A 25,690-nucleotide genomic window follows, 5' to 3' on the forward strand; every position below is an offset into this window, starting at 1 on the left:
AAACCAGACAGAGCCAGATTTGAATCCCAGCTCCACTCTATGCCTATCTGTATGACCTCAGGCTGTTGGGGTGATCGCTCTAAGCCTCGGTTTTCTCGGAAGTGAAATTCAGGTATTACTAAACAGCAAGTAGCAGCTACTTAGCAGGACTGGTGCGAGAATGAGGATGCACGCTAAGGCCAGAGCTGTGCTTACTGCATTGGCAAAGGTATGGGAGAATGGGCACTGGGGGTGTTCCCCTGAGGAGGGCAGGCTACCTAGAAACAGCTATCAAAACCTTTCACATCCTTGGTAGCAAGTGCCACCAGTGGCCTGCCTGGACCCCTGTGGACCTTGCCAAGGGAGCAGAGGCTCATCCGTCAGACTTCCAACTAGCAGAACCTGTTATCCCTTTGGCCGCCAGAGCCCGTTCTGTCCTCATTCAGGTGAGGTCAGAAGTGCCAGGGAATTGATGACCCCCCCCCAACCAAGAGCAGAACTCAGCCAGTACCTATGTGGAACTGGGGTACAGCTGACTCTTGAACGCCCACAGGTTTGAACAGCACAGGTCCAAATACATGTGGATTTTTTTCAGTAACTATACATACAGGACTACCAATGTATTTTCTCTTCCTTAGGATTTTCTTAATAACATTTTCTTTTCTCTAGCTTACTTTATTATAAGGATACATAATATAATACATACAACATTCAAATTAGGTGTTGACTGTTTACGTTATCAGTAAGGCTTAGTAATTAAGTTCTTGGGGAGTCAAAAGTCATACATGGATTTCCAACAGCATGAGGAATCAGTGCCCCTAATCCCAGCATTGTTCAAGGGTCAACTGTATACATACTTCAGTTCCTTCTGTCTTCGAGTGGGACAATGCTGAGGTTTGCATTCTGCTCCGTCTCCTAGAACTCCCAATGGGGTTACACTCCAGGGGCTCACGGTGATGTCTCTTGAAAATACACCCTTTTCTGGATGACTTTCTTTCCCAGCCCACATCTGTCCCCTATTTCTTGGGGCCACTCTTAAACAAAATTCTTTCACTCAAATTCTTATCTTGGGTTTGCTTCCAGAAGAACTCAAACTTCTGAGAATATAACATATAAATTATCTTTACACAAATGCAAAAATGACATCTGTTCAATTTATTAATTCACCATTGTTTGTATTTTTTTAAAAGACTTTATTTATTTATTTGACAGAGATAGAGACAGCCAGCGAGAGAGGGAACACAAGCAGGGGGAGTGGGAGAGGAAGAAGCAGGCTCATAGCGGAGGAGCCTGATGTGGGGCTCGATCCCATAACGCCGGGACCACGCCCTGAGCCGAAGGCAGACGCTTAACTGCTGTGCCACCCAGGCACCTTTGTTTGTATTTTCTAGAGGCTGGACATCACATACCAAAAGGAAACTGGTTAAATACATTATGATCCACCCACACAAAGGGATACTATGTAGCTGTATAAAAGAATGAAAAAATACTTTATGTCTTGATATAAAACATCTGAACTATATTAATGAATAAAGCAAGATCCAGAACAGTATAAATAACATCTGTTATCATTTGTGTAAAAAAGCTTGTATTTGTGTGTTTGCATATGCCTAGAATCTTTGTGAAGGAGACCCCAAAACACACAACCTTGACAGCCCCGTAGGAGTGACTTGAATGGCTGAGGGGACCAGAATGGAAGGGAAACTTCTCCACACCTGCTTCCACATCTTTTTATTTAAGTACTATGGACAAGGTTTATCTATCCAAAAAATAAAAATAACATTAAAATAATAAGTAAATGCATAGATAAAGGGAGGTGCACCATTGTCTCTTGGACCTTCTGTAGCCCAAGTGTGGAATGGGTGGACAGGCTCCTGGTGGCTGACCAAATCCTGGCTTCACCATGGTTCTTCCAGTGTGGTCTCCATCCAGCTGCTGCAGGTCTGTGTCTTCACCCACGAAAGGAGGTTCCTCTTCTTTCGCTTTATGTTCACCCACAGAAGCTGCCATCGCCTGTCAGGAAGAAGGTCCAAAGGCACCTTCACCCACACATGAAGAAGCCCAAGCAGTTCCCTTCTGCGTGAAAGGTTGTGCTGAAGGCACTCATTCCCATCCAAGAAACATCTGCGTCATGCACACGACTCACGCACATGCTTGCACACACACTTACACAAACATACGTACACGTGAGTGGAAGTCCAAGATGTTCTTTCCTGAATGAGACGCTCCCACCCCACTCCCCTAATAGCTGAATCCGTCCAACAGCCTGGGGACCTGCATGTTGGTCTAACCAATGTCCTACTTGCTGCAGGAGAGGCCGCTCAATGGGGGAAGGAGCTGTTACTGGGGCTGGGCATCTTCGGGACCAGCTTCACTCATCATGTCCTTGTATTGCCGTTTGAAGAAGCCAAGCTGTGGAGGCAGAGACAAAGGAGTAAGGATCAACGAAGCCAGGGAAGTGGTGAAGGCCATGCAGACCAGGAGGGGAGACAGAGGGACCAGGAGGCACAAAGAATAATGTGGCAGAGTGTAAAGAGACCTGGGGAAAATGGGGCAGGGAAATCGATGGCATTGATGTCAGAGACAGGAAAGAGAGAAAAGAAAGAAACAGAGACGAGGGAAAAGAAGAATTAATACCTTCATAGTGGTCATTGTATAGTAGGGACAATTCTAAGCGCACTACAAATATTGGGTTAATACCCAGTTACCTTCACAAAATGGTATTGATACTCTCATTTTATAGCTAAAGAAACAGACTCTGTGACTTGGTGGGAGTCAAAGTCAGTAATGAGCTGCTGAGTAAGAAGCAGTGAGGGAGAGGAGAGCAGACAGGAAAAGGGGATACCTTGTACAGTGCAGCGGTGATGAGGGCCAGAAGCACCAGTCCCCCCACCGAGCTGCCCACTATAAGTGGTACAGGGTTGTGCACTTCATTCAGTTCCACTTTGGTTTCTGTCTGTGGGAGGGAGGGTACATCAGGGGAGATGATGAACTTCAGATTCCTGGGGGGTCCCCAGCCAGACCTTGTCTACTCCCTGAACCCAATGACTAACCCCTCCCTATACCCTCGCCCTTCTTTCCTCTCCTCCTCCTCCTTTGTCTCTCTCTATCTCTTTACCTAGAGATCTCCACAAGCCCAGCCTCCCCTCCTCCCTCCAGTAGTCCCTCAGAGTCAGAGACAGATACCTGGGCCTTCAGAAATGCCTCCTGTCCTGGAAGCACGGCAAACTTCGAATTATCAAACGAGACCTCTGCCTTGCTCACCACCTGAAGGTAGTTTGTGGACGTCTGTGGGAGAGAGAGGATGGGAGCTGGGCCTGTGGTTCCCCTGAAGCAGCATGTCTGGGCCCAGCTGAGCCTTGGCCCTCACATACCTTGATATACCAGTCAAACGAGAGTTTGCCTTGGAGGGTGATATTGACTTTTTCCTGGATGTCAAAGGACAGGATGTCACACTGGATTCTCTGGCAGACAGCAATGGAGCAGTTCTGGGGAAGGGAGCAGAGGCGAGAAATGACTAAGCTGGATACAGAAAATGTCCATGCACCCAGCCCGCTCAGTTGACAGATGGTACTCAGCCACCAACAAGGGAACAGTGCTGAGTCTGCACATGGTCCTAAAGCTAGGTTAAGTGTATTCTCACCACAACTGGAGTCTTCTCAAGCTCCAGCAGGAAGTCAGAGAGAAGGGGGTCCCTCTCCTCGGTATGGCATGTGCTGGAGATGTTCTAAGGAAAGAGAGACACTGTGAGAAGGGAGGGAAATGAGGGCTCGTGGGTCCACCCTCACGGAGACTGAAATGGCCAAGGTCCAGGAAAGGGTCAAAATGGCTCCAAAATCCAACAAAGGAAACAAAGATTTTAGGAAAGACCAGGGTTATGGTGGTACGAGTTGGGTCACTCCTCAAGCCCAGCTAGACGTACCTTGGAAAAGCTGAGCTGGGGGTTGTCCCACACCGTCACGTTGTTCAGCTTGGTGGGCACCCAGAAGACCACACTGATGGGTAAGCTCCTCTGTCCCAAGTTGTTTAACTGCACAGTGGGAGGAAGGTGGTGGATATCAGAGCTCTGGCCTCTGCTCCCACCAGCAACGAGAATCAGCCTCCCCACTCCAGACAGCCCAGGACACCTAAAAAAGGCCTCACAGACCCAAGCGGCCTGCCTCTTGATGCTTTCTGCAAGGCAGAAGGGGTAGGAGTTAAACACACATTTGAGAGCCAGACAGGCTGGTACTAAGCAGTTGCTCTTCCACTACCAGTGGTGAGACCATGGCCATGTTCTGTTAACCTCTCTGAGCCTCAGTTGCTCCATCTGGGAACTGGAGATAATGACAGTCCCTCCTTCAAAGAGTCATTGTAACGATAAAATGAGTCGTGTGTGTGTGTGTGTGTGTGTGCACGCGCGCTTGTGTGTGGGTGAAAATAAGTTTGGAACAGAGCCCAGCACATAGTAGGCATCTGATGCGTGGCTCCCATCATTGTTTCCCATTACTGCATTCCCATCACATTGATTTCCCTCCCTGGCCTCCTCCTCAGCTACCCACCTCATACTTATGCTCTGTACTGTGGCTGGTCTTCTCCTCAGCTATGAAGTTGAGATATTTGGTGGAGGTCTCATGGCTGATGGAAGAAATAAGAAAGTACAGGAAGTGTCAGGACTTTAGAGGTGTCCTGGGAGTGGGACTTGGGCAAAGTGTGTTAGGGAATGAATAGACACATGGGTAATACTGCCCCGCGAGGGTGCCAGTGAGATGGTGTGTCGGGGGCCATGTGTGTCAGACACACAGGATGGGCCATACGCATAGCTTGGGCCATGCACACACACACACATATGCACAAGTACACACCCAAACACACATATGCTAGACACACACGCACAAATGCACAATGGGCCAGGTTCAGCCCAGGGGTGAAGGCAGAGCTAGAGCGCTAGAAGCCAGTACCTGGTGACTACCACAAAGACAGTGTATTTCACAGGCAGCTCCAGCTGGAATTCAGTTTTGTTGGTCCTGGTCGTGTTGTTCTCACTGAAGGGAAACAGAGAGCTTTCGTGTAGATCTTTTCCACTAAATTAGAATCTCTGCAAGGGCAGGAACCACAGATGTGTTGTCCATTGCTGTCCCACCACCAGCCTTGGGTACAATGCCCGGCACCTGGAGGGTGCTCAGTCGGTATTTATTGAATAAACGAATAAATAAATAAATGAGCTGAAGGGAGAACCAGTGGGGAGAGGGCAGTGGTCCACACCGGGCAGGGGTTTGGGACCTCAAAGCGGGGAAGCTGGGCACAGCACACCTGGTCACATTGGCCTTGAGGAGTATTCTGTTTCCAAAGGAAGCATCGGATTGCACACCAAATGTGATATTAAAAGTGACCTGGAGTCAGAGAAAAGAGAGACAGTGAAAAGACTAGAAGAAACAACCCAAATGTCTATCAACTAAAGAATGGAGAAATAGGGGCGCCTGGGTGGCACAGCGGTTAAGCGTCTGCCTTCGGCTCAGGGCGTGATCCCGGCATTGTGGGATCGGGCCCCACATCAGGCTTCTGCTATGAGCCTGCTTCTTCCTCTCCCACTCCCCCTGCTTGTGTTCCCTCTCTCGCTGGCTGTCTCTCTCTCCATCAAATAAATAAATAAAATCTTTAAAAAAAAGAAAAAAAAGAATGGAGAAATAAAATGTAGTGCATCCAGGTAACAAACTACTTTCAGCAGTAAAAAGAAATAAGTGTTGATACATGCTGCCAACATGGAGGATCCTTGAGAACATGACCACATGCTGTATAATCCCATTTATATGAAAAGTCCAGAATAGGTGAATCTAGACACAGAAGATAGATTACTGGTTGCCTAGAGCTTGTAGAAATGAGAGGAGTGGAGCTGACAGCTAAGGAGAGCAGGGTCTTTTCTTGAGGTAATAAAATATTCTAAAATCAATCATGGTGATGAATGTATAACTCTGTGAACATACTAAAAGCCATTGAATTGTGTACCTGAAATGAGCGAATTCTTTGCTCTATGAATCATATCTCAATAAAACTATTTTTCAGGGGCGCCTGGGTGGCACAGCGGTTAAGCGTCTGCCTTCGGCTCAGGGCGCGATCCCGGCGTTACGGGAACGAGCCCCACATCAGGCTCCTCCGCTATGAGCCTGCTTCTTCCTCTCCCACTCCCCCTGCTTGTGCTCCCTCTCTCACTGGCTGTCTCTATCTCTGTCAAATAAATAAATAAAATCGTTAAAAAAAAAACTATTTTTCAAAAAAAACGGAGCCTCTACTTAAAAAAAAAAAAAAAAAAAACCAGAGAGAGAGAGAAGTGGAGAAAGGGGAACCCCTTACACTGTTGGTGGGAATGCAAGTTGGTACAGCCACTCTAGAAAACAGTGTGGAGGTCTCTTAAAAAGTTAAAAATTGAGCTACCCTATAATCCAGCAATTGCACTACTGGGTATTTACCCCAAAGATACAGACATAGTGAAGAGAAGGGCCATATGCACCCCAATGTTCATAGCAGCATTGTCCACAATAGCTAAATTGTGGAAGGAGCCGAGATGCCCCTCAACAGATGACTGGATTAAGAAGTTGTGGCCCATATATACAATGGAGTATTACTCAGCCATCAGAAAGAACGAGTTCTCAACATTTGCTGCAACATGGACGGCACTGGAGGAGATAATGCTAAGTGAAATAAGTCAAGCAGAGAAAGACAATTATCATATGGTTTCACTCATTTATGGAACATAAGAAATAGCAGGGAGATCAGTAGGAGAAGGAAGGGAAGAATGAAGGGAGGGTAAACAGAAGGGGGAATGAACCATGAGAGACTATGGACTCTGGGAAACAAACTGAAGGCTTCAGAGGGGAGGGGGGTAGGGGAATGGGATAGGCTGGGGATGGGTAGTAAGGAGGGCACATATTGCATGGAGCACTGGGGGTTATACGCAAATAATGAATCATGGAACTTTACATCAACAACTAGGGTTGTACTGTATGGTGACTAACATAACATAATAAAAAAATTTTTAAAAAAAGAATTCAGAAGAAAACAACAGAGAAAAAGAGAGGAGGACAGCAGCCCGACCTCTGAGGAGTTTGGGAAGATGGGGTGGTGTATGCTGCAACTGCTGTTCTTCAGGCCCTCAGGCCCATTGGTGGAGTCATCAGACTCACAAGTCAGGCGCCAGCGTCGCCAGGAGAGCGGCTTCTGGAAGGCAAGGGAAACAGAGGTAGTGATGTCAACCACCCCCTTGCAGGGACGGGGAAAGCAAAGTCAGACAGAGCCTGAGAAGATTTGGCTACCTGGGCTATTGACACCCTCCGATAGGACAAGCCAGGTGGGTAGAAGATGGTGACCTGAGTCCTGTAGGAGTCCTCGCCCTGGTTTCTCACAGTCAGTGTCACATTGAAGTCTCGGGGACCACCCACCACCAGGGTGTCCAGGCTGTGGGAAGAACAAGCCAGGCCATGAGATGCTGAGGGCTTCCATGTGGCAAGTCTGCCCTGGTGGGAAGGAGGCACAGACACTTGGAGAGAGAAAACAGTGGCGGGGGCAGCCCCACACACACCTCTGGAGCAGCTGTCCTGTGCCAGACTCCCTCAGGGGCCAGGGGAAGAACAGAACACCAGGTTGTGGTGCATTTGCAGGTAGCAGCGAGGAAAAGAAACTCACCCCATAAAAGTGAAGGTGATGCTGAGGTCATCGTGGCAGATGCTATCATTGCCACAATTCTGCTCGAAAGGAAACTACCAGGAAAAAAAAAAAAAAAAATTATGATGAAAGGAAAGGAAAGAATGAAATGATGTGAAATGAAACAATAAAATAAAATATTAAAATAAAATTATGTGAAATGAAATAAAATGTGCCTCCATGACCTTGGCCCCTGCAGGACCCCAGCTGGAGGACTCACCAAAGCTGTAAAGTGTCTCTGAGCGTCCACAGCCAGCACTGGCTGGAGGTCCTTGAATGAGGACAAGGGCTCCCCCATCAGAGAATAGTTGAAGTGCAGGACGATGGGGGCCACTGAGTCCTCCACGCAATACTGAGAGATAGTAGGGGTTTAATTCAGGCTCTGCCCTCCTCAGCTTCCCAAGCCCACCCCATGCTTGGAGGACCTAGAAGCGTGGCCAACCCTTGCTCACCACTAACAGTAGCTTTAGGCTTTCACATTCTCGATTCAGCTTCATGATCCTTGTCTGTCTGCGTGTGCTGTTCTTTGACGCATCAAAGACAACTCGGGGATGTGGAAGGCTTGGGTCCAGAGCCAGGTCATAGGTAACGGTGCTCTGGATCTCTCCTGAGGGGGCAGGGCAGCATGGCGGTGAGGAGCCCAGCTTTGGAGTCAAACAAGCATGAATTTGAGGCCCAGCTCTATTGCTCTCCCGCCATATGACTTTGGGCACGTTGTATGACCTCTCTGAGTTTCCATTCCTTCTTTTTTGGGGGTGGAGGGGAGGTAGCCTTTAGGTTGTGATTTCCCCTTCCTTTTTTTTTTTTATTATGTTATGTTAGTCACCATACAATACTTCGTTAGTTTTTGGTGTTGTGTTCCATGATTCCTTGTTTGCGTCCTAACACCCAAGCGCTCACTGCAGTATGTGCCCTCCTTAATACCCATCACCAGGCCAACCCATCCCCGCATTCCCCACCCCTCTGAAACCCTCAGTCTGTTTCCCGGAGTCCATAGTCTCTCATGGTTTGTCTCTCCCTTAATTTTAAATTGAGAATAATAAGTGTGCCTTCCCAGTGGTAAAAATTAAATGCAATAGTGTCCATAAAGCATTTAGCACAAGTGCCTGCCACACAGGAAACGCTCAATAAATGGTAGCTATTCTGTTACACACTAGAAAATTAAGTATATTTTCCCGGGTGCTCTTAACTTTCTTCTTAACTTTGGTCTTCAGCAGTTTGTGTTTGGTATGGTATAATGTGTAATGTTTTATACATTGGTATAATATACTATGGTATGGTTTCCTTTATATTTATCCTGCTTTGATTTGGCAGAGAGTCTTGATGCCTTTCATCAGTTTTAGAAAATGCATTACCACTATTTTGTTACTTCTTTTTTATTCTCTCTCTCTTCCTCTTGGAATTCCAATTACATGTTTATTAAATTTTTCACCATGTTCCATATGTCTTATTCTCCCTCTCTGTACTTTTCATCCTTTTTTCTCTCTGTGTATGAATCTAAATATTTTCTATTGATTTATTTTCCCGCTCGCTAATTCTCTGTTCTGCTTCTAACCTGCTGTAAAATGTATTTATTGAACTCTTAATTTCAGTCAGTGTATTTTTCAGTGCTAGATTTCCATTTTACTCTATTTTATGAATTCCAGGTCTTTTCTGAACTCCTCCATCACTTCCTCTTTCTTCTTGAATTTATTAACTGTAGCTGTTTTTTAAATTCCTAATAACTCTAATTTCTGAATCACCTATCAGTCTATTTCTATTGTCTTTGTTTCTCTTGGTTGCTGGTCTGAATAGACATTTTCCCAACAGAAAAACCAAGTTACTTACTAATGTTCCTTTCAAATTTCTGTTTCCCCAGCACTGGAGAGCTCAACTTCCACTCAACTCTTTAGTTGCTATCTTCTACTGAGTTTCTTAGAATATTGACCGAGACATACATGGCTTAGGAAGTCAACCAATACTGGAGAGGAATTTATATGTAGGTTTTGGGGCACCTTCTATGCAATTCTCTACTCTCCAACATTTTGCGCTCAGTGTCTAGCCACGCTGGCTGCCCCAAACTGACTGCTGTCTCCTCAGGCCAGTAAGATTACTGCTAGAAACCTAATTTTATTTCCTCCTCATTTCTCTCTAGTACCACCGTTACTATGCCTCCACACCAAGCACAATGGTACTTTTGCAGAATAGCGATAAGGAGGAGGAAGTCAGTTAGTTGTGATAAGACGCATGTCTGAATATTTTGTGAATTCGAGATTAGCTTCACCATCTAACCTTCCCTTTAAATGAGTTATCTCTTGAGCTTAAAAAAATCCTGGTTAGTTCACAGGTGTGGGGCCATTGCTTCTCTGGAGAACTGAGAGAGTACGGGAGCGCCACATACTCAATTTTTGGTGGGGTTTGCTGGGCCTCTCCACCCAGCCAGAGAAATGCCTGCTCACTCCTGCCACGCTTGGAAAAGGCTGTCGGAGCCTGTCTGGAAGTTTGCTCTGAACTGCCAGAAGGCTGGGAAGACTGGAGTGGGCCACCCATCAATGTCTCTAGTCATTTAACCCTTTCAGACTTACCTACCCAGCCTCACCTTCTCCTAGCCGATCCCTTGTGTTCTTGCGGACACGGAGGCAAACTTTGACATCTCCAGCAATCTGGCCTTTCTCTACCTTTTCATGACACTCAAACACACTCCTTGCCACTTCCTTGGGTATGAAATCCATGGTCACCTCAAGGCTCAGCACAGGCTGGGATCTGTAGGGACACCAGAGGGCCATCAGAGGCCTTCAGGCAACACACCCATTCCTTAAAGGGAAGATATTTGGTGTCCTCTAAAGTTCTCACCTGAGCAGCAGCACACGGCCTTGGGCCCCTATGGCCAGGTCCACGAGGCCATCCATTGTGAGGTCCTGGCCCCCACTTAGTGACTGACCAAAATACTGGAGTCCAGGGGAGACCTGGGAGCCTTGAATCCGCTGAGGGTAGAAAAGAGGACAGAAAGGGAGTGGGAAAGAATACAGACGTGTGTAACTCTGTTGCCAAGAGTGACCCAGGCACATATTGTCTGGGCTCCACTCAAGTCTCATCTCCTACAACTTCTCAAGGAATTAGGGCAACTATTCAGCTTTAGACCACAGACTTGAGATGACACTCAAAAAACCCTGGCGGCAACTAACAAGTGTCTTTAAAATACTGGAGTGGGGGCGCCTGGGTGGCTCAGTCGTTAAGCGTCTGCTTTCGGCTCAAGTCGTGATCCCAGGGTCCTGGGATCGAGCCCCGCATGGTTCTCCCTGTTTGGCAGGAAGCCTGCTTCTCCCTCTCCCACTCCCCCTGCTGGTGTTCCCTCTCTCACTGTCTCCCTCTGTCAAATAAATAAATAAATAAAATATTTTAAAAAATAAAAAATAGGGGCGCCTGGGTGGCACAGTGGTTAAGCGTCTGCCTTCGGCTCAGGGAGTGATCCCGGTGTTCTGGGACCGAGCCCCACATCAGGCTCCTCTGCTGTGAGCCTGCTTCTTCCTCTCCCACTCCCCCTGCTTGTGTTCCCTCTCTCGCTGGCTGTCTCTATCTCTGTCAAATAAATAAATAAAATCTAAAAAAAATAAAATAAAATAAAATACAAAATAAAATACTGGAGTGGGTGTTGTAAGTGATGAATAACTGAATTCTACTCCTGAAACCAATATTGCACAGTATGTTAACTAATTAGAATTTAAATAAAAATTTGAAGAAAAAAAATTAATAAAGATATAAAACTTTTAATAAATAAATAAATTTAATAAATAAAATACTGGAGCCTACATGGTATATTGTTCCATTTATATGAGGTTCTAGAATGGGCAAAACTAATCTATGGTGGAAAATCATCAGAACAATGTTTTCCTCTGGAATAGAGCGGGGTCGGAAATTGACTGGATAGGGGCAGGAGGGAAATTTCTGGAGTGGTAATTATGTTCTGTATCTTGATAGGAATGTGGGTTACACAGGTGTATGCATTTGTCAAAATCATTGAATGGCAAAGGATTTGTGCATTTCCTGTCTGTTAATGTTATCTTAAAAACAACACTAAGCAGACACTGAATTCTAGTTAGTGATATTCTAACTAGATATATCTAACTACAATATCCAACTAGATATTCTAACTAGTGAATTCTAGTTAACTGCTCAAGTAGTTAAGGGCATTGTAACTTACTTTGAAATACATTAAAAAGCAAGAGGGACTCATGGGTGCACAGAAATAGGATGAATAAAAGGATGGATCTGTGATAACATAAATGTGGTCAAATGTTCACTGTAGATTCTAGGTTGTAAATATGTGGGTGTTCATTGTAATTCCTTCAGCTTTGCTGTAAATGTGAAAATTTTCTAAGTGAAATGCTAGAAAACTCTACTGATACCTGTGGCACCAACCCCAGACCAAATAAATTGGAATCCTTACTAGCAAGGCCTAAGCATCTGTGTTTTTTTTAAACCTTCAGGCGATTTCAGTGTGTTGGTAGGACTGAACCTCTGACGTGAGGGATTTGGCAGGAGCTATGGAGGGACAGAGAGAAAAAAGGCTTAAGAAAAATGTGAGGCTGGAAAAAAGACAGAGACCCACGGGTGGAAGACCAGATGGCCTCAGCTGGCAGTGGTGGGAAAGAGCCAGACTGTGGGGTCCCTCCAAACAGTGGACTCCATCTAGCAGGTAACAGGTTGGCATTTTAGAGAGGAAACCAGGGGTGGTGACCAAGATTTCAAGTGACCAACCATCAGGATGGGCTGCATAATTTGCAGGCACCAGTACCCCCCCAAAAAAGTGCAGAACGCCTTGTTCAAAAATTAAGAATTTCAAGAGAACAAGACCAGAGCATTAAACTAAGGGCAAGTTCCTTCTTTCTTTCAGTACTAAAACCAAGACAGATGGGAACAAACCAGGGCTATTGGTCTCCCTAACAAGACTGACTGAGATTCCAAAGAAAGGAATGCCTACATCCCAACACTCCCAGCTGGCCATTTACCACCTCTGAGCCTTAATCTCTTCATCTGTAAAGTGGGGGTGATGATGCCCCATGCACCTCCCATAGTTGTGGTGAGAATTTCTATGAAGCGTGTTATTACTCTTGAAGGTTCTGAAAAGGAGTACTGGGAGAACTCATCTGGCAGCTGTGAGGATGTTGAATGAGAAAGGGAAAGATCAACAAAGAGGCTACTGTCATGACGGGGACAGTGACCCGACCTCACCTGGCTGTGGGACAGACGGATGCCCGGTCCTGAGGTTCCATGAAATAGGTAGACAGCACCCTGGTTCTCCTGCTCTCCTGGGGCCCCGATGGCCACGTCTGTCAGCTTGTCCCCATTCACATCCCCCAGCACTGTCATGGCTGCTCCAAAGCGGCCCCAGGGGTGGCCCTGCTCCCCACGGAGAACATCCCCACACTGCCACTTTGCCCTCTGTTGAATAAAAAGAGTGTCAAGTCCCAACCCGGGCAACTCCCCCACTCCACACCAGGGCCCCCACCCAGCCCAGGCTCCTAGAGTCACTCACCCCTCGAGGCAAGGGGCACACAGACACCTGGCCTCCCCTTGTCTGGTCATAGTAATGGGGAGCCCCGATGAGGACCAGGTCAGAGCTGCCATCTCTGTTAATGTCCACAGAGCAGAGGGAGGCCCCAAAGTAGGAGCCGATCTGAAAGAGATGAGTCCGGGATCACATCTCTTGCCACCAAATCGAAGTGTGAGTGTTTTCTCCCTGTGAGGAAAAATCATACCAGCTGGGGAAGCACCTGGGAGCAGATGTGATCTTCTGTACAATTCACACTCTCATTTGAGTGTACTGCCAGCTGAGGAAAATATTATAGAGTTGATGGGCGGTGGCTAAGGATTTACCAACAATGGTGTTCCAGGGAGATGATTAGTATAGCAAAGAAGAAGTTGAACTGGAGACTACACAGAAAAGCCTGGAAGACCGTACAGAATATCTTTGCAATATATTGTAAGTCTTTAGGGGAGTAAAAAATTCAAAGTTGACAGTCTGGCTGGTAAGGAATCAACTGGCTTAGGTTAAAAATAACTATGGCTACAGGAATTTTTTTTTGCATGATATTGAGACGTATTGTCTATCTTTTAAAATAATTTTTTTTAAAGATTTTATTTATTTATTCGACAGAGATAGACACAGCCAGCGAGAGAGGGAACACAAGCAGGGGGTGGGAGAGGAAGAAGCAGGCTCATAGCAGAGGAGCCTGATGTGGGGCTCGAACCCAGAACGCTGGGATCACGCCCTGAGCCAAAGGCAGACACTTAACCGCTGTGCCACCCAGGCACCCCTAAAATAATTTTTAAAGAATAAAAATTTTTTTAAATTTTTAAAAAATAAAATAAAATAAAAATTTTTTAAAGTATGTTCCAAAAACACAAAAATATGTTCAATGTCAATGTGTAGAATTCATCCCCAAGATTCATCCATTTAGTCATTCATTCATTCATTCATTCAACAAACAAAGGTTTGCAATTTTTTTATTTTGATATGTTAGTGACCATGCAGGACATCATTAGTTTTCGATGTAGTGTTCCATGATTCATTGTTTGCGTATAACACCCAGCGCTCCATGCAATACGTGCCCTCCTTAATACCCATCACCGGGTTAGCCCAAAGGTTTGCAATTTGTTGAGCATGGAGCTGGGTAGTGGAAACGCAGTGCCTTCCAGGATTCTCCATGGAGCAAGGGGAGCAGAGGGAAACAGTACCAGACAAACAGGGAGATGTATTTAGCAATTTCAAAGTGGGGCAAATTCTTGGAATGAGAAGTGCAGATGTCAAGACATGACTCACTACAATCTGATTTCTGCCCCACACACCATTGAAGGAGGCCTCACTCATTGCCCAATAAAGGCATTTAAGCCTTGACCTAAAGTCAGTAGGATTTTTTTGTCTTTAGGTCAAGTTGATTACCTACAATAAAATTCAGCCTTTTTAGTACAGTTTTGTAAGTTTTGACAAACACATAAAGTCATGTAACCACCACCAATGTTCAAGATATAAGTTTCGTCACTCCCACGGTATTCCCTCATGCCCTGATGTAATCAACCTCTTCCCTCAAACACCAACCCCTGGCAACCACTGACCTGTTTTCTGTCCCTATAGTTTTTCCTTTTCCAGAATGTTGAATAAATGGAATTATATAGTATGTAGCTTTTCATGTCTGGCTCTTTTCACCCACAATAATGCATTTAAGATTCAGTCAGTTTGTTACATATGTAAGTAGTCCATTCCTTTTTATTTCCAATATTTCTTTTTTTTTAATAATAATTTTTATTATATTATGTTAGTCACCATACAGTACATCCCTGGTTTTTGATGTAAAGTTCCATGATTCATTACTTGCGTATAACACCCAGTGCACCATGCAATACGTGCCCTCCTTCATACCCAACACCAGCCTATCCCAATATTTCTGATATTCCATTGAATGAATGAACCACAGTTTACTTATTCATTCCCCAGTTGAGGGACACTTGGATTGTTTCTAGTTTTTACCAATTATGAATACAGCCACTAGAAACATTCACATGCAGGTTTTCATGTGAATATCTGTTTTCGTTTCTCCTAAGTAAATACCTAAAAGTGGGATTGTTGGTATGGAAACTGCATATTGAAATTTATAAGATATTGACAAACTGTTTCCAAAGTAGGCATGCCATTTTTCATTCACCTCTAATAGTGGTTTTAATTTGCCTTTCTGTAATGATTAATGACATAGAGGATATCTTCATGTACTTATTTGCCATCTATGTATCTTCTTTGGTGAAAGGTCTGTTAAAATATCTGGCTTATTTCTTAATTGGATTGTTTGATTTCTTATAGTTGAGTTTTTGAGAATCGTTTATATATTCTGGATGCATGTCTTTTGTCAGCTACATAATTTAAAAACGAAGGAAAATTTGCAAATATTTTCTCCCAATCTGTAGCTTGTCTGTTCATTCTCTTAACAGTGTCTTTCATAGAGCAAAAGCTTTCCATTTTGATGAAGTTGTATTTAACCGTTTTTCCCTTGTGGACCCTGCTTTTAGTGTTATAACTAAGAACCCTTTGCCTAACATAAGGTCACAAAGATTTTCTCCTATGTTTTCTTCCACAAGTATTGTATTTTAGACTTAGCTCCATGGTCTATTTTGAACTAATCTTAATATGATATGAAATATGGGTACAGGTTTTGTTTTGTTTTTACTATGGATGTCTAATTGTTCCATTGAACTCTCCATTGAAATGTCTTTGTGCCTTTATTTAAAATCAATTGACTATGTGTGTGTCAGTCTGTTCCAGACCTATTCTGTTCCACTGATCTTCATGTCTTTTGCCAATGCCACACTGTTCTGATTACTATAACTTTATAGTCAGTCTAAAATCAGGTGGTGTATGAATTGTCCACTAAATACCTAATGGTATTTGCTTAAGTTCTTTTTCAAACAGTTGGACATGTGACTTTCTTTGATTTTCCATATAAATCTTAGAATCAACTTGTCAATTCTACAAAATAAACGTCTAGGATTTTGATTGGGATTATGTTGAATATATAGATCAGCCTGGGGAGAATTGACATCTTAACAATACTGAGTCTTCCAGTCCATGAACACTGTATACCTCTCAATTTATTTAGGGCTTTGATTTCTCTCATTGGTGTTTTCGTAGCTTTCACCATACAGAAATCATACACGTTTTGTTAAATTTATATCTAAGTATATCATCATCTTTGATGCTATTGTAAATGGTACTTCTTTTTAATTCTTTTTTTCTCTTTTTTTCCCCTTCTTTCTTCTTTTAAAAATTTTTTATTTAAATTCAATTTAGTTAACATACAGTGTATTATTAGTTTCAGGGTAGAATTTAGTGATTCATCTGTTGCATGTAACACCCAGTGCTCATTACATCAAGTGCCCTCCTTAATGCCTATCATCCAGTTACCCCGTCCCCCCACCCACCTCTAGGTATTTATCCAAAGGATACAAACACAGTGATCTGAAGGGGCACATGTGCCCCAATGTTTATAGCAGCAATGTCCACAATAGCTGAAATATAGAAAGAGCCCAGATGTCTAGCAACAAACAAATGGATAAAGAAGGTGTGATATATGTATATGTGTACACACACACACACACACACACACAGGAATATTACTCAGCCATCAAAAAGAGTGAAATCTTGTCCTATGCAACAACATGGATGGAACTGGAAGGTATTATGCTAAGCAAAATGAGTCAGAGAAAGACAAACATATGATTTCACTCCTATGTGGAATTTAAGAAACCAACCAAATGAACATAGGGGAAGGAAAGGAAAAATAAAATAAGATGAAAATAGAGAGGGAGGTAAACCATAAGAGATGCTGAACTTGAGGAAACAAATTGAGGGTTGCTGGCAGGGAGGTTGGGGAGGGATGGTAACTGGGTGATGGGCATTAAGGAGGGCACTTGACGTAATGAGCACTGGGTGTTACATGCAACTGATGAATCACTAAATTCTACCCCTGAAACTAATAATACGCTCTATGTTAATTAATTGATTTTAAGTTTTTAAAAAATCCAGAAAAGTAGAAAAAAATCCCTGCCAACTCTAAGGTTACAAAAATTAACCTGATTCCTTCTGAGAGGTTTATAGCTTTATTTCTTACATTTAGGTTTTTTATCTATTTTGAGTTAATTTTTGTATATCGTGAGGTAGGGGATATCCAGTTGGCCCAGAACCATTTGCTGAAAGATTATTTTTCCCCATTAAATGAACTTGGTACCTTCATCAAAAATCGATCAATTGTAGATGTAAGGTTTATTTCTGGACTCTCAGTTCTATTCCATCGATCTGTAGGCTTATCCTTCTGCTGGCACCACACCATCTTAATTACTGTAGATTGGTACTAAGTTTTGAAGTTGGAAATTCTTCTTTTTCAAGATTATTTTGGCTATTCTGTGTCCCTTGCATTTCCATGTGAACTTTGGAATCAGCTTGATCATTTCTCAACACTGTTGAACAAGCCTTGTATTCCTGGGATAAACCACACTTGGTCATGACGTGTTATCCTTTTTACAGATATTCTTTTTATAGATTTAAATTTTTATTAAATATTGGTCTGTAGTCAACAAAGGGTTTTAAACTGCAGATTGATATGAACAGTTTCTCATTTAGAAAGTTCACCCTTCCCCTATGGATTAGAGAAGGAGGCAACATGAGACTATGGGAGACCAGCAAGGCTAGAGCTAAGTCCACGGGAAAGGTGATGATGGCCCGGACCAGGCTGATTTCAGTAGAAATGGAGGGAGTGGATAGATTTGAGATTAATCTCTTTCTTACCCTCGTTCCCAGTGTATTCACCCACACACACCCCCCACCCCAATACACACACTCTGAACTGTCTCTTGCTCTCTCCCTTCTTTGGCCCTTTATTTCTCCATTCTTCACTTCTCTGTTCTTCCCCCTTCACTGTCGCTTTCTCCAGGAAACCTTCCCTAATGCTCTTGAGTGGATGCCCCTCCCATTTGCTCTCATAACACCCACACTGTTCCAGTTTAAGTATTTATCATCCTTGATTATCATTTGCATGCATAATACCTGTGTGTGGTGAAGGAGTTCATTAGCTCGCCTTCTCCATGTGAACTTGGACCACGCACACAAAATAGAGACATAGCATCACATCCACACTTGACTTCCTGGAATTCCTCTACACATTCTCCCTACCCCACCCCTTGTACGTGTCGGGAACTGATGCCATCAACAGTATGTGTTGACAAAACCTATGAAAAGGGCATTGGAAAAATTTCAGGAATGGCAAAGAATTATGACAAGCGGTTCAGGTATCAGACGAAACTGGTTTCATCCACCTGTGATGCATGAATTGCTGGCCAAAGTGAACGGTGATGAAAATTTAAGGAATACACATGGAACTACAGACACATCACGAGCGCAGGTCTATGTCAGGACTTTGCAAGGATAATGGGACCTAGAAATTTCTGCCTCTCATACCACATAAGATGCAACCGCACGGCTTTTGCAGGGGTGATTTTCAAAAAATCGAACTGCTGGGGCTGCTCAGGCACTGACCACGGGCTTAGCTGGAGTAGGTGTGAAAGCTCCCCTGAGGTGCCCTGTCTGACCTCATAGTTGCTGGCTCATGGGGAAGTTCAAATAGTATTGGGAAAGGGGCCAGAGTGCAGAGGTGGGGGAAGAGGGCATTCATCTCAGGAAAGCAGCTACTGATTGGCAGATATGGAATTATTTCAATATTTAATAACTAATATGGTTATACTGGTTGTATTGGTGAAATACCAGTTCTGTGTGCAGGGAGACTCATAGAAAGCCCTGCACAAGTCAAGTGTCATTATTTGTTGTTGTTAGAAAAGTGAGGGGGCCCCTGGGTGGCTCAGCCAGTTAAGCGTCGAACACTTGATATCAGCTCAGGTCATGATCTCAGGGTCATGAGATCAAGCCCTGCGACGGGCTCCATGCATGCAGCCTGCTTAAGATTCTCTCTCTCCCTCTCCCTCTGCCCCTGCCTCCCCCCACCCACTCACACTCTGTCTTTTTTTATTTTTTTTTAAGATCTTATTTATTTATTTGACAGAGAGGGAGACACCCAGCGAGAGAGGGAACAGAAGCAGGAGGAGGAGAGGAAGAAACAGGCTCCCAGCAGAGGAGCCTGACGTGGGGCTTGATCCCAGGACCCTGGGATCACGCCCTGAGCCAAAGGCAGACGCTTAACGACTGAGCCACCCAGGCGCCCCACGCTCTCTGTCTTTTTAAAAAGGAAAAGTGAGGACACAACATTCTCAAATGCAAAGCTTATTCCTGCGACTTTCCAGCTCAAAGCCGTCTGAAAGCTCCTTCACAAACTCTGAGGCACACGGCACCTGGTGAGCCCATCCAGGAATGTCAGCCCCCAGGGCACCTCTGTTTGCACATTTGTGCTCCACACGCTCTGCACTTACCTGGCTGCCCTTGATGACCGAGGTGGCCTCCCAGGCACCAGCATTCTCTTTGAACATCACCACCAGGCCAATGTGCTGATATCGAGGCGCCCCAAGAACCAGGTTTTGTACCCTGCTCCTCGTGATGACTTCCGCAGCATAACCTGGAGATGGTGATCTGAGAAGGTAAGTGCTTTACTTCACAGACCTTGCCTCCTCTGACAGACCCATCCCTTGAGTAGGGGCAATGCAGTAGCCTCAGGCTCAGTAGGGATAACTGGATCTTGCACTCTATTCCCCTTTGTTAACATAGTTAAATTGAAATTTTGAAATTTCTGTCTTTAAAGTTATTCCAAGGGCCCAAAAAAGATCCAATGATAATATATGCTAATTGAGTTATGCCATATCCTGACCCCTTCTTGAAGTTACCCTGCCCTTTGCACTTACCCAAGTAAGCATCGTTCATGTCTGCATCTATCCTGGTTGTGTTGATGAAGGTGAATTTATCCTTTGACACATGAAGAAAGGCTCCACCAGCCCAGTCAAAGCTCCCCACAGCACCTAGCAAGACGCCATTCTGGGAAACAGGGTAGAACAAGATTAAGCAACCTGTAGCTTCCGTGCAGTCTTTGTCCAAATTCCAGTAGCTTCTTTCACAGAAATAGAGCAAACAATCCTAAAATTTCTTTGGAACCACAAAAGACCCCGGATAGCCAAAGCACTCTGGTGCAGCCACTATGGGAAACAGAATGGAGGCCCCTCAGAAATGTAAAAATAGAGCTACCAGATGATCCAGCAATCCTACTTCTGAGTATTTATCCAAAGGAAATGAAAACACTAACTCAAAAACTATCTGCACCCCCAAGTCCATGAAGCATCATTTACAATAATCAAGACATAGGGGCACCTGGGTGGCTCAGTTGGTTGGGTGTCCAACTCTTGATTTCAGCTCAGGTCATGGTCGAGTTTATGGGATTGAGCCCCATGTTGGGCTCCACGCTCGGCATGGAGTCCGCTTGAGATTCTCTCTCTCCCTCTGGCTCTGCCCCTCCCCCCACTCACACTCACTCACTCTTGCTCTCTTCTTCAAAATAAAATCTTGAAAAAATAATTTTAAAAAAACAATAGCCAAGATATGGAAAAAATCTAAGTGCCCATCAATGCATGAATAAAGAAAATGTGATACATAATGCAATGGAATAGGATTTGGACATAAAAAAGAAGAAAATCCTGCCATTTGTGACAACATGTGTGGACTGACCTTGAAGGGATTATGCTAAGCAAAATAAGTCGGAGAGAGACAAATAGAGTATGATTTCACTTACATGTGGACTCTAAAAACAAAACAAAACTGAATTATATAGATGTAGAGAACAGATTTGTGGTTGCAAAAGGCAATGGGTTGGGAGGGTAGATAAAATGGGTGATGATAGTCAAAAGGTACAAATGTCCAGTTATTAAAGAAATAAATGCAGGGATGTAATATAAAGCATAGTGAGTATAGTTAATAAAACTGTAATGTATATTTGAAAGTTGTTAAGAAAATAAATCTTATTACCAAGAAGCAGTCACAAATGGAGACTATAAAAATGAGAATGAATGAGGCAAAAGAGCAACTCAGTGATATAGAAGACAAAATGATGGAAAATAAGGAAACCGAAAAGAACCGAGAAAGAGGGCACCTGGGTGGCTCAGTCAGTTAAGCCTCTGCCTTCAGCTCAGGTCATGATCCTGGGGTCCTAGGATCGAGTCTAGCATAGGGCTCCTTGCTCAACGGGGAGTCTGCTTCTCCCTCTGGCCCTCCCCTCTCTTGTGCTCTCTCTCTCTCTCTCTCTCTCTCATTCTCTCTCTCAAGTAAATAAATAAAATCTTTAAAAATAATTTAAAGAAGAAAAAATAAAAATACATTGAGATAGCACCTTACACCAGTTAGAATGGCAAAAAAATGACAAGGCAGGAAACAACAAATGTTGGAGAGGTTGTGGAGAAAGGGGAGCCCTCTTACACTGTTGGAGGGAATGCAAGCTGGTACAGCCACTCTGGAAAACAGTATGGAGGGTCCTCAAAAAGTTAAAAATAGAGCTACCTTATGACCCAGCAATTGCACTACTGGGTTTTTACCCCAAAGATACAGATGTAGTGAAAAGAAGGGCCACATGCACCCCAATGTTCATAGCAGCATTGTCCACAATAGCCAAACTGTGGGCCCGAGATGCCCTTCAACAGACGAATGAATAAAGAAGATGTGGTCCATATATACAATGGAATATTACTCAGCCATCAGAAAGGATAATTACTCAACATTTGCATCAACATGGATGGAACTGGAGGAGATTATGCTAAGTGAAATAAGTTAAGCAGAGAAACACAATTATCATATGGTTTCACTTATTTGTGGAACATAAGGAATAGCAGGGAGGACATTAGGAGAAGGAAAGGAAAAATGAAGGGGGGGGACACAGAGGGGGAGATGAACTATGAGAGACTATGGACTCCGGGAAACAAACTGAGGGTTTTAGAGGGGAGGGGGTGGGGGATGGGTTAGCCTGGTGATGGGTATTAAGGAGGGCATGCATTGCATGGAGCACTGGGTGTTATACACAAACAATAAATCATGGAACACAACACCAAAAACTAATGATGTACTGTATGGTGACTAACATAACATAATTAAAAAAAAAAAAAGAATAGAGAACTCAGAAATGGACCCTCAACTCTACACTCAACTAATCTTTGACAAAGCAGGAAAGAATATCCAATGGAAATAGACAGTCTCGTCAACAAATGGTATTGGGGGGCGCCTGGGTGGCACAGCAGTTAAGCGTCTGCCTTCAGCTCAGGGCGCGATCCCGGCATTACAGGATCGAGCCCCACATCAGGCTCCTCCACTATGAGCCTGCTTCTTCCTCTCCCACTCCCCCTGCTTGTGTTCCCTCTCTCGCTGGCTGTCTCTATCTCTGTTGAATAAATAAATAAAATCTTTTTTAAAAAATGGTATTGGGAAAACTGAATAGCAACATGTAGAAGGATGAAACTGAACCACTTTTTATGCTACACACAAAAATAAACTGGAAATGATGAAAGACCTCAATGTGAAACAGGAATCCGTCAAAATCCTAGAGGAGAACACAGGCAGCAACCTCTTTGACCTCAGCCACAGCAACTTCCTGTTAGACATGTATCCAAAGGCAAGAAAAACAAAAGCAAAGATGAACTATCAGGATCTCATTGAAATGAAAAGCTTTTGTACAGCAAAGGAAGCAATCAACAAAACTAAAAGGCAACCTATGGAATGGGAGAAGATATTTGCAAATGTCTTATCAAATAAAGGGCTAGTATCCAAGATCTATAAAGAACTTATCAAACTCAACACCCAAAAAACAAGAAATCCAATCAAGAAATGGACAGAAGACATGAATAGACACTTTTTCAAAGAAGACATCCAGATCGCCAACAGAACATGAAAAAGTGCTCCATATCACTCGGCATCAGGGAAATACAAATCAAAACCACAACGAGATATCACCTCACACCAGTCAGAATGGCTAAAATGAACAACTCAGGAAACAACAGATGTTGGTGAGGATGTGGAGAAAGGAAACCGTCTTACACTGTTGGTGGGAGTGCAAACTGGTGCGGCCACTCTGGAAAACAGTATGGAGGTTCCTCAAAAAGTTAAAAATAGAGCTACCCTACAGCCCAGCAATTGCACTACTGGGTATTTACCCAAAGGATACAAACATCATGATTCAAAGGGGCACCTGCACCCCAATGTTCATAGCAGCAATGTCCATGATAGCTAAAGTATGGAAAGAGCCCAGATGTCCATCGACAGATGAATGGATAAAGGAGATGTGGTATGTATATACAATGCAATATTACTCAGCCATCAAAAAGAATGAAATTTTACCATTTGTGATGACGTGGATGGAACCAGAGGGTATTATGCTAAGTGAAATAAGTTAGAGAAAGACAATTACTATATGATTTCACTCACATGTGGCATTTAAGAAACAAAACAGATGAACCAGGGGTAGAGAAGGAGGGAAAGAAAAATAAAATAAGGTGAAAATAGAGATTGAGGCAAACCATAAGAGACGCTGAACTTAAGGAAACAAACAGGGTTACTGGAGGGGAGGTGGGGGGGAGGGGTAATTGAGTGATGGGCATTACGGAGGGCACTTGATGTAATCAGCACTGGGTGTCATAGACAACTGATGAATCATTAAATTCTACCCCTGAAACAAATCATACAGTATATGTTAACTAAATTGAGTTTAAATAAATAATTTTTAAATTTTTTGAATTTTCAAAAAAGGAAATAAATCTTAGGGTTTTCATCACAAGAAAAAATTTTTGTAACCTATGTAGTGATGAATATTAATTAGACTTATTGTAGTGATCATTTCACAATCTATGCATATATCAGATCATTATGTTGTATACCTGAGGCTAATATCATATCATATATATCCGGTGTATCTCAACAACCACAAAAAAAAAACAGGATTGACATGGAAAAGAAAAGGGACCACTGTTCCCCAGCAAAGAAGTGCCTCCCAACAAGTACTCATTGCAGATAAAAGCCCCCAAACCCTTGCACCTCTTCCCCTCCCTCTTGCCCAATCCCAATTTAATGAAGGGCCACTTACAGAGGTGATGGCAGCACTGAAGCCTTCCTGAGACATCTCATGCTCAAAGGAGCTGGTACCTCCTGACTGAGTACCTCCTCCTACATGAAAGAAAGCAGAAGAGCGGGAACTCAAATGCTATGGTGACCAGACAAAAGGAGGCTCAGATGGCAGCTGGGCTGAATTAGAAAGCTATATACCCCTTTAAAAGAGATGGTGGCTCTTTGGCTCCAGCTGGTTTTTGCCGCATGGGAATGAGGTCTAATCTTCCAACTTTTTAAGACAAACCATAAATCCAGATTGCATATGAACCTTCCCCCAGTTTTTTTAAATGCTTGTAATCATTAAATATTTATTGAGCGCCTTCTATGTACCAGGCACTATTCTAGACACTGGAGATACAAGGAATCAAACAGACACATGTTGGCAACATATCCAAATTCTTGGAAAAAGACTGTGTGAGTTTTGGCTCCCCTACCCTCCAATTTTCCAGCCGATAGCCAAGGCTTGCAAAGTAAAGATAAAGTCAAGACCCTTGATTTCAAAGGAAATGACCAAGTGAGGCCAGAGTTGCTAGGAACTAGAGGAAGTGGAGAGAGAGTTGAATTAATCCTAAGAGTCAGGATACCAAGGTTTAGGGGGTTCTAGTTTCTAGAGGGGAAATGCCTGTTGGAGGGTAAGAGGCTGGCTCTGGGGCTGCTGCAGGAATGCGAAACCTCAGCTTACCCTCAATTGCAAAGATCTTTTCCTGAAGCTGGTTTTGAATGGTCTTCAGAGCTTCAAAGTTATTCACCCGAAACACGTGATCACGAGCAGGCTTGGATGCAATGGTATTAAGCTCTTCCCGATGTTTTGGATTGTCGAAAGCTTCTCCCACCTGTTACCAAGGAATAGAGGCCAAATCAGACACCATCGGGGGTCAGCAGTCTCATCCAGCAAAGAAAATTCTGCAGGAAAAGAATCTGAAACAGTACCTGTCAAATGAGGGAATGCACCAGAAGGCCCCTGGGACAGGGCCACCCAGTATAGTAAAACGGGTTATGCACTGCATGGGGCATTCTGTCAAGGGAGTAATTAGGAACTGAAATCCAGCCTTTGGCCCCTTTGCTGTGCCATGCCTCCTGGTGTGGAGCTGACCTCTCCCAGAGTATAAGGAGTCTTCCTCTCTATGAAGCGGTTCCCTACTTGCCAAGCCATCCACCGATGATGACACCTTTTCCTATGTCATACAAGGTACTGTGGTAGTTTGATTATACTGATGATCCCAGTTCTTTACCCCTGCCTATATCCAAGCCTTTGCCCCCAAAACTTTGCTGTATCCTCTTACTCATGGCAGAGTAATCTGCCCTACTTATCCCCGGGTGCAGCCATGAGTCGTGCGAATATCCATTGGTAATGGATATTATCATACATGATGCAGACAGAGGCTTCAAAAAGCGCTTGCCACATTTCCATTTGCTCTTTTGTTCCTCTGCCTTCAC

The 25,690-nt window shown here is 43.8% G+C and overlaps 1 protein-coding gene across 1 annotated transcript in view; it reads right to left on the reverse strand.

Annotated features, from left to right (window-relative positions):
- Positions 1–1,693: 1,693 nt before the first annotated feature.
- The window catches only part of LOC100475340 (integrin alpha-M), a 37,786-nt gene continuing 13,789 nt past the window's right edge, over positions 1,694–25,690 (reverse strand). The window contains exons 7-29 of the mRNA XM_034669549.1: positions 24,936–25,086; positions 24,231–24,310; positions 20,026–20,155; positions 19,600–19,742; positions 13,172–13,312; positions 12,868–13,077; positions 10,489–10,619; positions 10,235–10,398; positions 8,109–8,263; positions 7,877–8,008; positions 7,639–7,712; positions 7,269–7,410; positions 7,051–7,173; positions 5,272–5,351; positions 4,920–5,003; positions 4,521–4,596; positions 3,902–4,009; positions 3,623–3,706; positions 3,354–3,467; positions 3,166–3,267; positions 2,825–2,935; positions 2,271–2,391; positions 1,694–1,992 (exon numbers count right to left, since the gene is read on the reverse strand). Of these exons, the coding sequence (XP_034525440.1) occupies positions 2,320–2,391; positions 2,825–2,935; positions 3,166–3,267; positions 3,354–3,467; positions 3,623–3,706; positions 3,902–4,009; positions 4,521–4,596; positions 4,920–5,003; positions 5,272–5,351; positions 7,051–7,173; positions 7,269–7,410; positions 7,639–7,712; positions 7,877–8,008; positions 8,109–8,263; positions 10,235–10,398; positions 10,489–10,619; positions 12,868–13,077; positions 13,172–13,312; positions 19,600–19,742; positions 20,026–20,155; positions 24,231–24,310; positions 24,936–25,086 (2,607 nt within the window). The 3' untranslated portion in view covers positions 1,694–1,992; positions 2,271–2,319. The remainder of the gene's footprint in view (positions 1,993–2,270; positions 2,392–2,824; positions 2,936–3,165; positions 3,268–3,353; positions 3,468–3,622; positions 3,707–3,901; positions 4,010–4,520; positions 4,597–4,919; positions 5,004–5,271; positions 5,352–7,050; positions 7,174–7,268; positions 7,411–7,638; positions 7,713–7,876; positions 8,009–8,108; positions 8,264–10,234; positions 10,399–10,488; positions 10,620–12,867; positions 13,078–13,171; positions 13,313–19,599; positions 19,743–20,025; positions 20,156–24,230; positions 24,311–24,935; positions 25,087–25,690) is intronic.

The sequence above is a fragment of the Ailuropoda melanoleuca genome, chromosome 10 (genome assembly GCF_002007445.2).
Source record: "Ailuropoda melanoleuca isolate Jingjing chromosome 10, ASM200744v2, whole genome shotgun sequence".
Classification (NCBI taxonomy): domain Eukaryota; kingdom Metazoa; phylum Chordata; class Mammalia; order Carnivora; family Ursidae; genus Ailuropoda; species Ailuropoda melanoleuca.